Here is a 12,500-nt window from a genome sequence, read left to right as displayed (position 1 = left end):
TACAAACCATGCGATTGTGGTTTTACACTACAAAAACCCACCAACTGGTTTTTCTCTTAAACTTCTAATTTGGCTGTCCTTCTGGTTTTCTCTGTATACTTCCAATGTTTATTTTCTTCACTTCTCCCTAAGCAAACTACTGTGTTTGTGCTCTCAGTTGCTACATGACAGGTTTAATTTAATTCCAAAAGGATTTGTATAAAGTTTGGAAAAGTTTATCTTAAAACCAAGATGAAAAGATTTGATCAAACTATTATAATTGTTGTAAAAATTACAATAGTATGTATAAAAACAACACTACAGCCTTGGTAGCAACTGTGAGGCTGCACTTGTAGGCACAGTGATACTTTGTGATACATGCTGACGTCAACAGGCTTATATGCTCACAATGATAATGCTAACACATGGATATTTAGTTGAGGTATAATATTTACCATCTTCACCATCTTAGTTTAGTTTAGCTTTGTTGCCATTTCCTAGTTAGCAATGAACAAAAAATACAGCTGAGACTGATGGTAATCTCATTAGTTTCGTAGTTCCCTTTATTCAAATTAAAACTTTGACCTGATGATGGTAGTATAGTAAAGTCGGGATATTTCCAAATGGACGACAGTAGAGATAATAATAATTCTGCACCCCTTGAAATATGGAAACCTTTTAAAAAAGCCACTGGAGAAACTCAATAATGGATTCTTGTAACATTTAAAGAGTATTTTTCTTCTTTATAAACCAGTATTTAAAAGGTTTTCACCTAATTACAGATGCAATCATGTCTTATGCAAAGGTCCTGAGGTGACCACATTTTTGGAATGATAATCAGAAAGAAATTAACAAATGAACATAATTGGTGATATCCAAATGAATATTTACTAGTGCCTCAGATGGTCCAATAGAAATGCATATGAAGAGTCAAATGTCTTGATTAGGTTATTGACCCTTGACCACCAAAAGCCCTTCTCATCAACTTCAACTCATTGACCAGCCTGTCACACAAGCTGGTTCGATCCCTCATTTTGTCCTCCTCCAATTCTTTTTTTTTTTTCAGAGGAAAGTCAGTGTTATTATATATGACTGGGTTTTTCCGCTGTTACATAATTTGATGCACAGTTCTTTACATTCATTGCACAATGGGAACCTTCCTTACCATTCACTGGAAAATTTTCCAAACACACCTAAACACAGCTGCACAACCAGCAGTACCACTCACCCATACTCCGTTTTCTCTTATGTCACTAGTCAAATCCCCAGAGGCCAAGTACACATGCCCACTTGTCAATGGCAACCATTATGTAGATGACAAAGAGGCTGGAGGAGTAGATGCAGGAGGGAAGGTAGCAGTAAAGAAAACATCTTATGATGGTAAAAAGAACAGCAAGAGATGATTTTTTTAGTAACAATCCACGCTCTAGAAATATACCACAATGTGGAGGCATTTCTACTATTTCATTTAAAAAAAGATGTCTTAACTTACATGCATGGTTTTTAGTGAGATCTTCAGTTTAAAGTCATTCCAGCCCACCGCTAAAATGTTCTTTCCACAACTCTGGAAAAAGTTAACAGACCACCCTATATCTTCGGTATATCTTAACACAGTGGCCTACCAAATCTTCTTGGAGTCATCAAAGCTGCAAAGCTTAAAACAAAAACAAAAATGGGGCTTTCTCCCAAAGATAATGATGGAAAAAGGTTTGCAGCAAGAGCGACAGGCAAGGGGGAGGGAGAGGGAGATGTGTGTGTGTGTGTGTGTGTGTATATATATATATATCTGTAATTGTATTTAACAAAAAGATGCTGTGAATGCAACCTCAATGCTTCATATCCACTTCAGATGAGAAGCAAAGCAGGAGAAAAGAGCTGGTGATGAAGACATAGAATAAGATGATGAAAGGGGCAGGAGGAGAATGCAGGTCGACACTCCATATTGTTTTGAGGCTTTGATGTTACAGAAAACTGCATAGACGTAAACCATGCAGGCCTTTATTTTCACCAGCCAAGACATTACATAGTACCCTGAAATAATCACATTTCTGATGGGCTACATAATGTAGATAAGTCGTTAACTGCAGGCCCCTGAGCCTCTACACCTCCAATTTGGTTTAGAAAACCAAATGGATCCAGCAACACTAAAACAGCTTCTCTGAGCACAGCCTCAGCTCATTGAGGGGGGTTTCGGCGGTTTCTAGGCTCTTTCCCATCAAAGCTTGATTGATGGCACTTGAAGAGCTGTGTTTGATTATACAGGATAGGAAACACACATAAACACGTGGTGTGTACAAAAGAACACTCATGTCTTTCCTCCACACTTACACATGTACACACACAAGCAACAGGAGCAGGGAATCATGCAACCTACTGCAATTAGCTGTCACACACAGGGTTCATAATGGGATTTCACAGAAGAGCAGAACTAGGCCTGCACATTTCTGCATAAGAAGACATTAACAGGATATATTTACACTTAAATAGGGCTTCTATAGACACTCTCACCCCAAATGAGTTACTGAGCCCTGGAAAGATACACAGCCCGTGTGTATCTGTTTGTGTAATGTATACACCGACAGATGTGGTCTTTCTATCTTTGCCCTAAATTTAGATCTTCATCAACTTTTCTCCATCAACAGAGAGCACGATTTGAGCAAGAGCGAGTTTGTCTTTGGTCAGAGTCCCTCTTGAGTCATCCAAAAGCAGTTCAGCATGTCATGTCTGCCAGGCATTACACAGTGATTTCCACATCTGTGAGGGATTATGTGGTCAATATTATCTCAGTCCCTCCAAACCCTTCCAAGTTTTTCTTCACCTTTTTTTCAAACTATTTATTCTCTCTCCTCTTATTCTAGTCATAATCAGTTGCTGCTCCATTTTGAAATCTGTTTCTGATTTTAGGTGATGACAACTGTCCAATAAAGGCAGTTTTCTTGCTGATTCTGTTTTTCTGGTTACCTGTTTGACTTGGGTCAAACAGTATTTGGAAATTATAATTGTGAGACAATGAGCCCATGTTCACAGTCTATTTTTAGTTGCTTTGTTGCTGTTTTTCATCTCTTTGTTGTCACTTTGCGTCTCTTTGTAGTCTTTTTGCATATTTTTATTATCATCTCTTTGTACGTTTTTTCATAATTTTCCAAATTTTTTTAGTTGCTTTGTGTCAGGTTCAGTCACATTTTACAGGGTAACCAGAACTTTGAGGTGCAGCTGTTGCTGGCATTAAAGTAAGTCAGAGATGCAGGATCTATTTCCTTAAAGCAGCTTGGAAGCTGAACACATCAACAAAATCATGTCAGAGTCTTTTTCACCAAATTTATTTTACCTGACCTGCTGCAATAAACTCCACTTATCTGGAATCCAACTGACACTAAAAAAATGCCAAGAATTGTTTCCACATGCAATCAGACCCAGGTGTGTTATCTTTATTGTCGTTTCATCATTCTTCTCTCCTTTTTATATTATCTGTCCCGACTAAAAATTGCATGGATCAAATCACAGCTCTGTCAACATCCATTTTCCTGTTCCACCGCATGCACAAGAACACACACATACACAGAGACCATGACGCAGACATACACCCAGGGTGGCGTCTCATTCCTGTGGCTGATGAGAGCAGGCATGATGGGAGTGAGGCATGTAATGTGATTTATAGAGCTGGTCTCACTTTTCAAATTCAATCAGGAACTTTGATTACTGATGAAAATTTGAGACAGGAAATCGCTTTGATAGCAAACTAAAACCTCATGAGAGAGAAGAGCACTGAAGTGTGCATTCGTGTGTGAGTGTGTGTGCAGACCACGAAACACTGAGCCTGTCTGAACTTGGCCATATTTGATTAGAGAGGACACATGCAATGCAATCAAGAGCGACAAAGCAGGAACTTCAGCAAATTTAACCAATGACTGATGAAATCTTTCCTCTGGTTCAGATTTTATCTAAGTCTTTGCTTTTTGTCTCCCTTTCTGATACTCACATTGCCTGCTCACTCACACAGCATCTGTTGTGGTCTCATAAGCATTATGAACACACAGATGTAACATTCACACATCTATGGACACACACACACACACACACACACACACAGTACACATATGGCTGGCCCTTCAGAGGTCATGGTGGATCTATGGCTTTTTGGTCTCTTGTGTTATTTTAATGTCTGCTGTTGCACATGAGGGGACACTCAAACCCACACCTGACAGCATGACAGAGAGGCCCAATTACCATTCCCATGGGAGAGACACAGAGAGAGAGAGAGAGAGAGAGAGAGAGAGATAAAGGCAGAGATACAGAGTGAGAGACAAAGCGAGAGACAGAGTGGTTGTGCATGTATGTGATACAAACATGACAGGCTCATCAGTCACCAATGGCCTTTTAAAATGTTCTCCATAGGGACACCTGACCTTTTCACATGATGCCAATAACAGCTGCATGATGAATCAATCGCCTAGGCCATTGGCTCCCAGTACCCTCCATGTTATCCAAAGTAAATATGTGAGATGACATTCTCCCTATTGAGACACCTAGAAACAAAAGCCTAAAGTTATGGATTGGCCTTTGATAGTTAAAAGAAACCCAGTGGTGATAGTAGTGACACAGAAAGAGGCAATGGACCTCAAAGAGAGGGCTGCATGTAGAGAAACTTTTGATGGATGGATGGATGGATGGAGGGAGGAGGTAGGGGAAATTAGAAAGCTACGAGAAGAGGAAAGAGCAAGGAGAGGAGAGATAATGTGGTAGTCGAGGTCAGAGAACTAGCCACCAACTTTCTGTCTGTCTGCACAGGATAGACAGGAAAGGGGGAGGAAAAATGGGGATGCACAAGGCCAGCAGAAAGATTAAGAGGAGGGCAGTAGCAGGAGATAGATACTGAGGAAATGGAGAACAGGTTCTGAATATTTTGTATGTCTTGTCGTGTGTGTGTGTGTGTGTGTGTGTGTGTGTGTGAAAGGGAGACAGAGGGAGCGGGCGATAGGGGAATATGGACCCTAATATGATGGGCTAAATGAGGTGTAATGGCGGTAACATAGAGTGACAGCAACTGGGCCAGTGCATTAAGGGGTTAACCAAGGCCAGGAGTCGCTGACCTTCCCCCTCCCTCGAGACAGAATTATCTCCCAGTACGGAACACACACACACACACACGGATAATGAAGATGTGGTTGCAGAATGGCCATATTTTGCCATTCAAGTTATGTTATGATGGGAATTTCACCACCGCTATCACCATTAAAGCAGAGCTGGGGGCAAATGAGACTATCCTTGAATTTCCCAGCCATGCACTGACTTTCTGCAAGACTGGTCAGACGCTCACCAAATCAAAATGTGATACCTTCAGGCTTTGTTACACAGCAAAAAATAATTAAGTGAAGGCTTCATAACACTTTCATGTAAAGGCACTTTGAATTTTATACCATCATACTGTCCCAGTGTAATTGTACTGTGGAATTGTGCAAGTGAATAAGCGTATTTCTAGTGTGTGTGCGCATGTGTGTGTATACATAAGTGTGTCTGAGAGTGGGAGACAGAAAGAAAAAGGCAGATAATGTGTCTCTGAGAAAGAAAAAGACACTGCAGGCTTCAGGTGAGAAATTAGAAATATTAGCATATTTATTACAGCAACATGAAAGACATTAGAATGCCTACACCCTTTTACAAGAAGCAACGCAGAGGAAACTGGCATGGGGACAAATAAGCATTGTACGGTGGCCAAAGAAAGAGAGAGAGAGAGAGGAGGAGAGAAAGAGACAGAGAGCTGAGAGTCTGAAATGAGAATCACTCATGAACATTTACAATACAGACCTGGTGGGGCATGGAGGACAAACACTGTATTTGAGATCAAGCAAACCAACCCATATAGCTAACCTTGATAGGGTGAATAGTGACACAAACCTGGGATCTTGAGAGTTGAAACCAAGTGTAGGCATGACTGCTGTATACTTGGAGTGGAAAATACACTTGCTTGCTGTTGTTGCAATGCACCATTGTTTTTGGGTCTTTTTCTAATCTTGTGTAGCATAAGGAATTTTGCGCATTTTGCAGCCAAATAAAGTCTTTCAAATTGTAATCAAACCACATCCATAATCTGCATTTATTTTTTATCATTGAATATCTTATATGACTTAAACAAATAAGAACCATTCTGTCAATTTCTTTATCAGCTTATACAGGTCATCCGCTTTTTATTTATGTATTATTTTCAGGTTTAGAAGGAATCAAAGTGAATGTGCTGTTGGAGGGGGGTCTCTGGGATGTTACAAAACCAGGGTATTGATGTGAGGTCATCTTAAGAACACAGATAAATACTACCTGTACATACACTTCACTCTTAATATCGCCTCTATAGGGCAACAGAAATGAACAATAGCTCAGTAAATAAGGCATCTAAAAGGCCAGCGGTCAAGGGTAGTCCGCTAGAGTGAAATCATAGAGTTAGCAAGAGTAGAATGTACTAACTGTCTCAGACTCTGTGTGTTGTGTTTTTGAGTGTGGCATCAGTGGTTTGGCAAACAGTATTTAATTTCTGGATTTTTTTTTTTTTAGCTGTTAACATTTATTTGTATGCCTTCTGTATTTAAACATATTTTTCGTGCCATTATTTGACCAAAAAACACAAGTAAGCCTTAGTGGCTGAAATTTTCTGTGGACTAAGCCCCGCCCCCTTAGTTACTTGTTGCTATGCCAGTCAAGCTAGGCATATTATATAATTTACAATAATCATGGTAGATTTACCATCAAAATTATTTTAAAGGATTGGGTCCTTGATTTCAGACTTTTTATTTCTAGCCACCGAACATCAGTTTTCCAGGTATAAGGACAACTGTCACTGCCCTATTTTATTAGCTGTAACTAGCTAACTCAGTTAGTCAGTGAGATGGTTAAAATGCTGTTTCTGACTGACTTTTTAATATTTCGAACTCACTTGTTTTAAAAGGAAAACCCTGTAAAAAGTGTCTTAAATATGCATGCGATGGCTACATGATATAGTGCTGAAAGACTCAACTGAATGTCCCAGGCAAAAAGTTAGTATCAGAAAAGGCTTTAAGGGTGAGGATTAACCACTGTGTTTGACAGATGTGACACTATCTCGGGTAACGCTGACTACAGTTTTTGGGATGTAAACTTTCCCAAATCCAATAAGGAGCAGGACAAAGCTGCTCAAGTTACCCTAAACACTGATGGCAACATCTGATTCAAGTTGTGAACAGGGCTTTTATTTTCATAACCTGTAACCCCACAAACATATGTAAGCTAGTTCAACCTTGGAAGTAATGCTTGGTTATACTGTAGGTGGTTAGCTAAGTAGCCAGACATGGTAATAATTGCAGCTTACATTAGAACAGACAAACACATTGTTTAATCAATCCTTTACACTTTTGCTGTTGTATTTTGTGTTTTGGAAAAGCTGAAAAAAGCCACCATCTTTGAATGCCACGGTATGATCTTACTACATGCAAATCGCTTCAGCATGTGGAAAAATGCAAAGCTTGACAGGTCTGTGTCTAGTTATGTTGCTAAGCTATGATTGGACAATTTCAGCTTGGGGGAGTGGTTTAACTAATGTTCAGTTTGTGATCAGAGGACTTATCTCAACCTTCGTGCTTCCATCCCTTTCTCTTCCAAACGAGCCTTTTTTACAAGTTGTGTTGTAGGCGGACACAGGCTTAAAAAGTGCATGTAATTACTGTTACTAATTACTCAAATTAAGCCAGTGTATCAATGAAAGAAGTCCATTCTACTCATTCTAACACTATGATAGAAACTGCAGTCACTGTCACCTGTCAATCAAAGCTGAAGCTTTGCACCATGCTACATTCCTTTGTTCAGACCAATGAATCACCTCCCTTCACTTTTTCTCCCGTATGACCCGCCCCTGAACGAGTACTTCAGAAATCTCTTTTTCACAATAAAAGTACATCATAGTCATCATCATTGTTATCATTACAAACATTCTAACATTGGAAATCAACACTGTACATATTTTACACTATGATACAATCATATATACTGTACTTTTTGCCACTGTTGGTCCTATAGAGTACCACATATATTAAAACTGAGTTTGGGAATACACTAAAGCAGGTTCAGTGCTATTAATGCAGTGCACACAAAGAGGGTCCCATCATATTTAACCTTTTAATGTGATAAGCAGCAGTTTCCTTCTGATAAGGAAAAACCACCAAACCAATGTATTTGCTGTAAACACTGTTTTCAGAATTTACCTTATGGGTACTGGTTTGAAACTAGGAGTGCTTGAAATAGGTTGGCATGACTGATAACAACAAAGTGGGACAGTTCAAGACACACAGTTTTTTTCAAAGTGAAATTTACCCTATCGTGGTGGCAAAGCTGCAAAATCAACACTGCGTTTATTTCATCTTGTTTAAAAAAAAAGGGTCCTTTCTGATGCTCCTTTTCATCGAGCAGACTATTTGGACAGAACACTACAATTATCGTGGCCTTGTTTTACCATCCAGCCATGGGAACTGATTGAAGGAAAGAGTATGGTAATAATGGCGTTATGTTACCCAGATGAACATTTCAAGGTTACTGTACATGGCACAACACTGAAAAAACAAGTTACACGTTCTTAACAGTGTCAACTCTATCATGACCTTGGCATCACCTTTACTCTACACAAAACACTATAACTTTCTTAACACACCTGAAACATAGGAAGGCAGACTCTTAGGCTAAAATATTCCCAACAACATCATACTGTAACAGCTGAATAGATGATGTTGTTTGGAATAGACAGTCATTTATGGAAGAGTAAAAATGTCTCTGTGTGCTAACTGCACTTTAAGCAGTTTCTGCTGTTTCTTTGCATTCAGTTACATCTTAAGTGCAAACAGACTAGCAAACGTGCACTGGGTCTAGTTGCTATGGAAGTGTGTCTGAGATCAGTCGCTAGGGAAGCCCTTGTCCTGGTCAAATACACTATTTAAATGAATCATCACTTCCATCCTACATGAGCAAGCAAAATCTACATCCCTCTCTATCTCTAAAGGTCCAGATTTTCTGTTCCCCTCACCCAACACATTCATGTCTTTTAGAATCGCAGCTAATTCATTGGCTTTCTGTATGCAGTTTCTGTATGCAGAAAGCAATGGAAGGGGCCATACGTGTACTAGGTAATAACTCCTATTAAGGTTGAGCGATATAAACCTCACCACCAATACAAACATTAGGTCCATCTCTACGGTTGTGGGACACACAGCCCATATAAACATATATCTACACATATACATTTCTTCTGACCCTTTTTAAACTCTTCAACGTGAAAACTTAAACCAGAAACAAAATGACAGTAAAAACCAACTGTACACCTCACAGACAGTGATGATAATTATATTCTAATTTATTTTGTTTTTTTGTCATTTCATTTGTTAAAAATCTTTTCTTCTTCTTTTGTTGAGCTGATATGATGTGAAATGGTCTGAGATGCTCTAGATGTGGCCTTGTTGTTGGACATGTGTCTCTCTGTTGCTCCAAAATGGTGGTTGTGTTGCTGGGACTCTGAGTGCTAAAGCCGGTAGTGCCCATCGAGGATGGGAAGAATGGTGAAACTGCGAGAAGGTGAAGGAGTCAAGCGTCCATGTTGTCTCCATCTCAGTGTGTCTCAAAATCAATGGAGGCCCGAGCACAGAGTATCCATTACAACTCCATTTCAGTGGGGAAACTCTTCACAGGAGCATCCATTTTGGCTCTGTCTCACTGTGAGTTTATGTGGAAACTGTTATACTTGGACGTGCGTCCCCTGGGTCTGCAGGCTCTGCACGCTGGACAAAATCTTCTTCTGGTGGCCAGCCAGATTCACACCCATCTTAGCCAACTCACTATAAGAAAAAAACATGCAGACAGAAAAATTATTTATAAATGAAACTTTAAGAGAAAAACACAGAACAACTACATTGTTCTTCAAATGCCAAGCACCTGCTCAGGTTTCGTGTCAAAGATACTTGTGTAAATCCCCTTCTTTCATTTCAAATGACACTCAAGTGGAATGTAATATGTCTTTTACTGACAATGTTGACCTTTTCAGTTTTTCATTTAACTGGGATGAGTCACCAGCCATCTGTACCTGACACTGATGTAGAGGACTGAGTCCAAGCTGACATATCCAGCACTGGAAAAGCTCTCCTTATACTGGCCCATCTTGATGGCCTCCAACCACTCATCCACTGTGTTCACACTGAACTCTGGGGTGGACGGGTCCTCCCTGCTGGGATACAAAGCACACTCAAAACTCAATGACATTTTGTCCTGTTGAGTGGCTAAATAACACTTTCTGACTGGTGCTGAAGTCAATTATTTGTCCTTGGAGCAATTATGAAACCCAACTCGTTTTAGGGTATTCATTTATAAAAATAAAGAACTGTCAGCAGCACGTTTGAAGAGCCAGTTAATGCTCATTCACGGTGTTGGTCGGACAGAATAGCTTTAATTCTGCAACAACCGCAGCATGACAGACTCAAATCCTCTGTGAAAAGAAAACATAAACCCTAAACTTTAAACCTAGCCATTAGTGGGTAAGTATGATTAATGATTTGTCCCCTCGCTGCCCCCACAGTAGCGCACACAGCTTTACTTATGGAACCCTTTGACTTGTTTGCTCGCTTCCTATTGTTATAGATTGTTACAAAGTATCTGTGTGTTTATTCATTTGCATGCTCAAACCTCTACCATGCAATAGTAATTCCATCTGCACTTACATACTTGCATACGATATGTACGTACATACAGTTCTGTTCAGTATATGCTTCAGTTAAAGCCATGCTATAGTCTGCCAAGACCCATATTTAAGACTCTTCTTTTGGTCATGTTGTCTTTTTAGTTGTGCTCGGATTCCGTTTTTATATGTAGAGTGTCTTCTGTGTGCTTTGAAAAGGACTGAAGCTGTTCTGTTGTACGCTCTGTATGCTGGTCTGGTTCTAAACATCAGCTAAATGCCTGAAGTGTAAAAATGTAAATGTAAAAATAATGATATTCAATGCATGTGTGAAGTACAACTGAGCAGGCGGGGAGTCTAAACTGAATGTGCGACTATGAATATGCCAACCCAGAACCTTTCCCAGTGACAAATATTACTTTGCTGAGGAAAGATAAGAATGTGATTTTACTGAAAAATGACATTTCCAACAAAGTAGATTTACAATGTAGATCTGAGGTAGCGATTATTTTTTCATTGCATGTACCATCCTCTTATCTAATCCAAGTATTTCTCAAGACTACATGTGCATGTCAGTGAAAGTTTGGAAATCACAATTTATTTATTTAATTTATACATTTCTCCCACTGACCATGCTGAGCTATTGGCCAGCTCTCTGAGGCTGGCTGGGTTTCTGATGAGCTTGTCCAGGATTGTGACAATCTGTCCAAACTTTGGCCTGTCGCTGCGTCCCTTCTCCCAGCAGTCCAACATGAGCTGGTGCAGCACCACAGGACAGTCCATTGGAGCGGGAAGACGGTAGCCCTCGTCTATTGCTTTGATGACCTGCAGGGGAGACCGTGTAAAATATCAAGTTCAGTGATCAATACTATAGAGGGAGATAAAAAGTTTCACTGTTAGGAATTGAGCTGAAGATCGAGGAGGAAGTTAGTCACTGTGACTTACATCCTGGTTGGACATCTCCCAGTAGGGTCTCTCTCCATATGAAATCACCTCCCACATGACGATACCGTAACTCCACACGTCGCTGGCTGAGGTGAACTTCCTGTAGGCGATGGCCTCTGGAGCCGTCCATCTGATGGGGATCTTCCCTCCCTGGAGATGGTTCACAACACAGTCAACACATTCTTGGCATACTGAATATGTCAGACTTTACTCAATGTTTTACCCTGTCTGTACCGGTGTAAATATTTAGAGTTTGTTTTATTAATACGTTTGTGCCTAAGCGCTGTAATAAATCAAGACTAGAGCTGACAAAACAGTTTATAAGAAAGTGGCTGCAGAGAAGCTCAGTGCCTTTAAGAACAGAGCAGTCGAGATTACACACCAGTTTAACTCTCCCATATGATCGTAGGGTTCCTTTTGCTCCAGTGTTTATTCTTGCACTTTCTTTTGCCATCAATTTCTTTTTTCTCCTTCCATGCTGCTCTTGCCCTTGTTGATGCACAGATCAAAAGCATTCCATAAAGTTCACTGTATAGACACAATAGGCAGTAAGATACCCCCACCCTCGCTCTCACTCTAACACACACACACACCCACCACATACCTCTATAGGGCTCTGTTCAGCTTTTTAACATGCGGCAGCTGCCTCTGCACCACCTAGCATTTCCCATCTCTGCTTGGTCAAAGTCAAATAAAAGACAAAGCTGCCAAGTCGCTCAGCACTGTACTTTTGTTTCCACCACCCCCTGTCCACCCCTACCCCACCCCCCCTTTTTTTCCTTCTCAACTGTTCTCACTGGATCCCTCCCTCGATCTCCGTCTTATTTGATATCTTCTCTCTCTGCATCTCTTCCCTTCCGCCTTGGCCTCACCCTTTCTCCCCCCCCCCCCCCCCCCCCCC

At 40.4% G+C, this 12,500-nt stretch overlaps 1 protein-coding gene across 1 annotated transcript in view; it reads right to left on the bottom strand.

Moving 5' to 3' along the window:
* Positions 1-5,583: 5,583 nt before the first annotated feature.
* Positions 5,584-12,500, bottom strand: part of epha4b (eph receptor A4b) — a gene marked incomplete in the record, with an annotated part of 89,963 nt that continues 83,046 nt past the window's right edge. The window contains 4 exon segments of the mRNA XM_035671125.1: positions 5,584-9,821; positions 10,067-10,207; positions 11,286-11,479; positions 11,600-11,728. Of these exon segments, the coding sequence (XP_035527018.1) occupies positions 9,722-9,821; positions 10,067-10,207; positions 11,286-11,479; positions 11,600-11,728 (564 nt within the window).

Source organism: Morone saxatilis, unplaced genomic scaffold, assembly GCF_004916995.1.
Source record: "Morone saxatilis isolate NCDOM2014 unplaced genomic scaffold, NCSU_SB_2.0 Contig23, whole genome shotgun sequence".
In the NCBI taxonomy this organism is placed as follows: Eukaryota; Metazoa; Chordata; class Actinopteri; family Moronidae; genus Morone; species Morone saxatilis.
The sequence above is the reverse complement of the archived record's forward strand: the minus strand, read 5'-3'. Positions and strand labels throughout refer to the sequence as shown.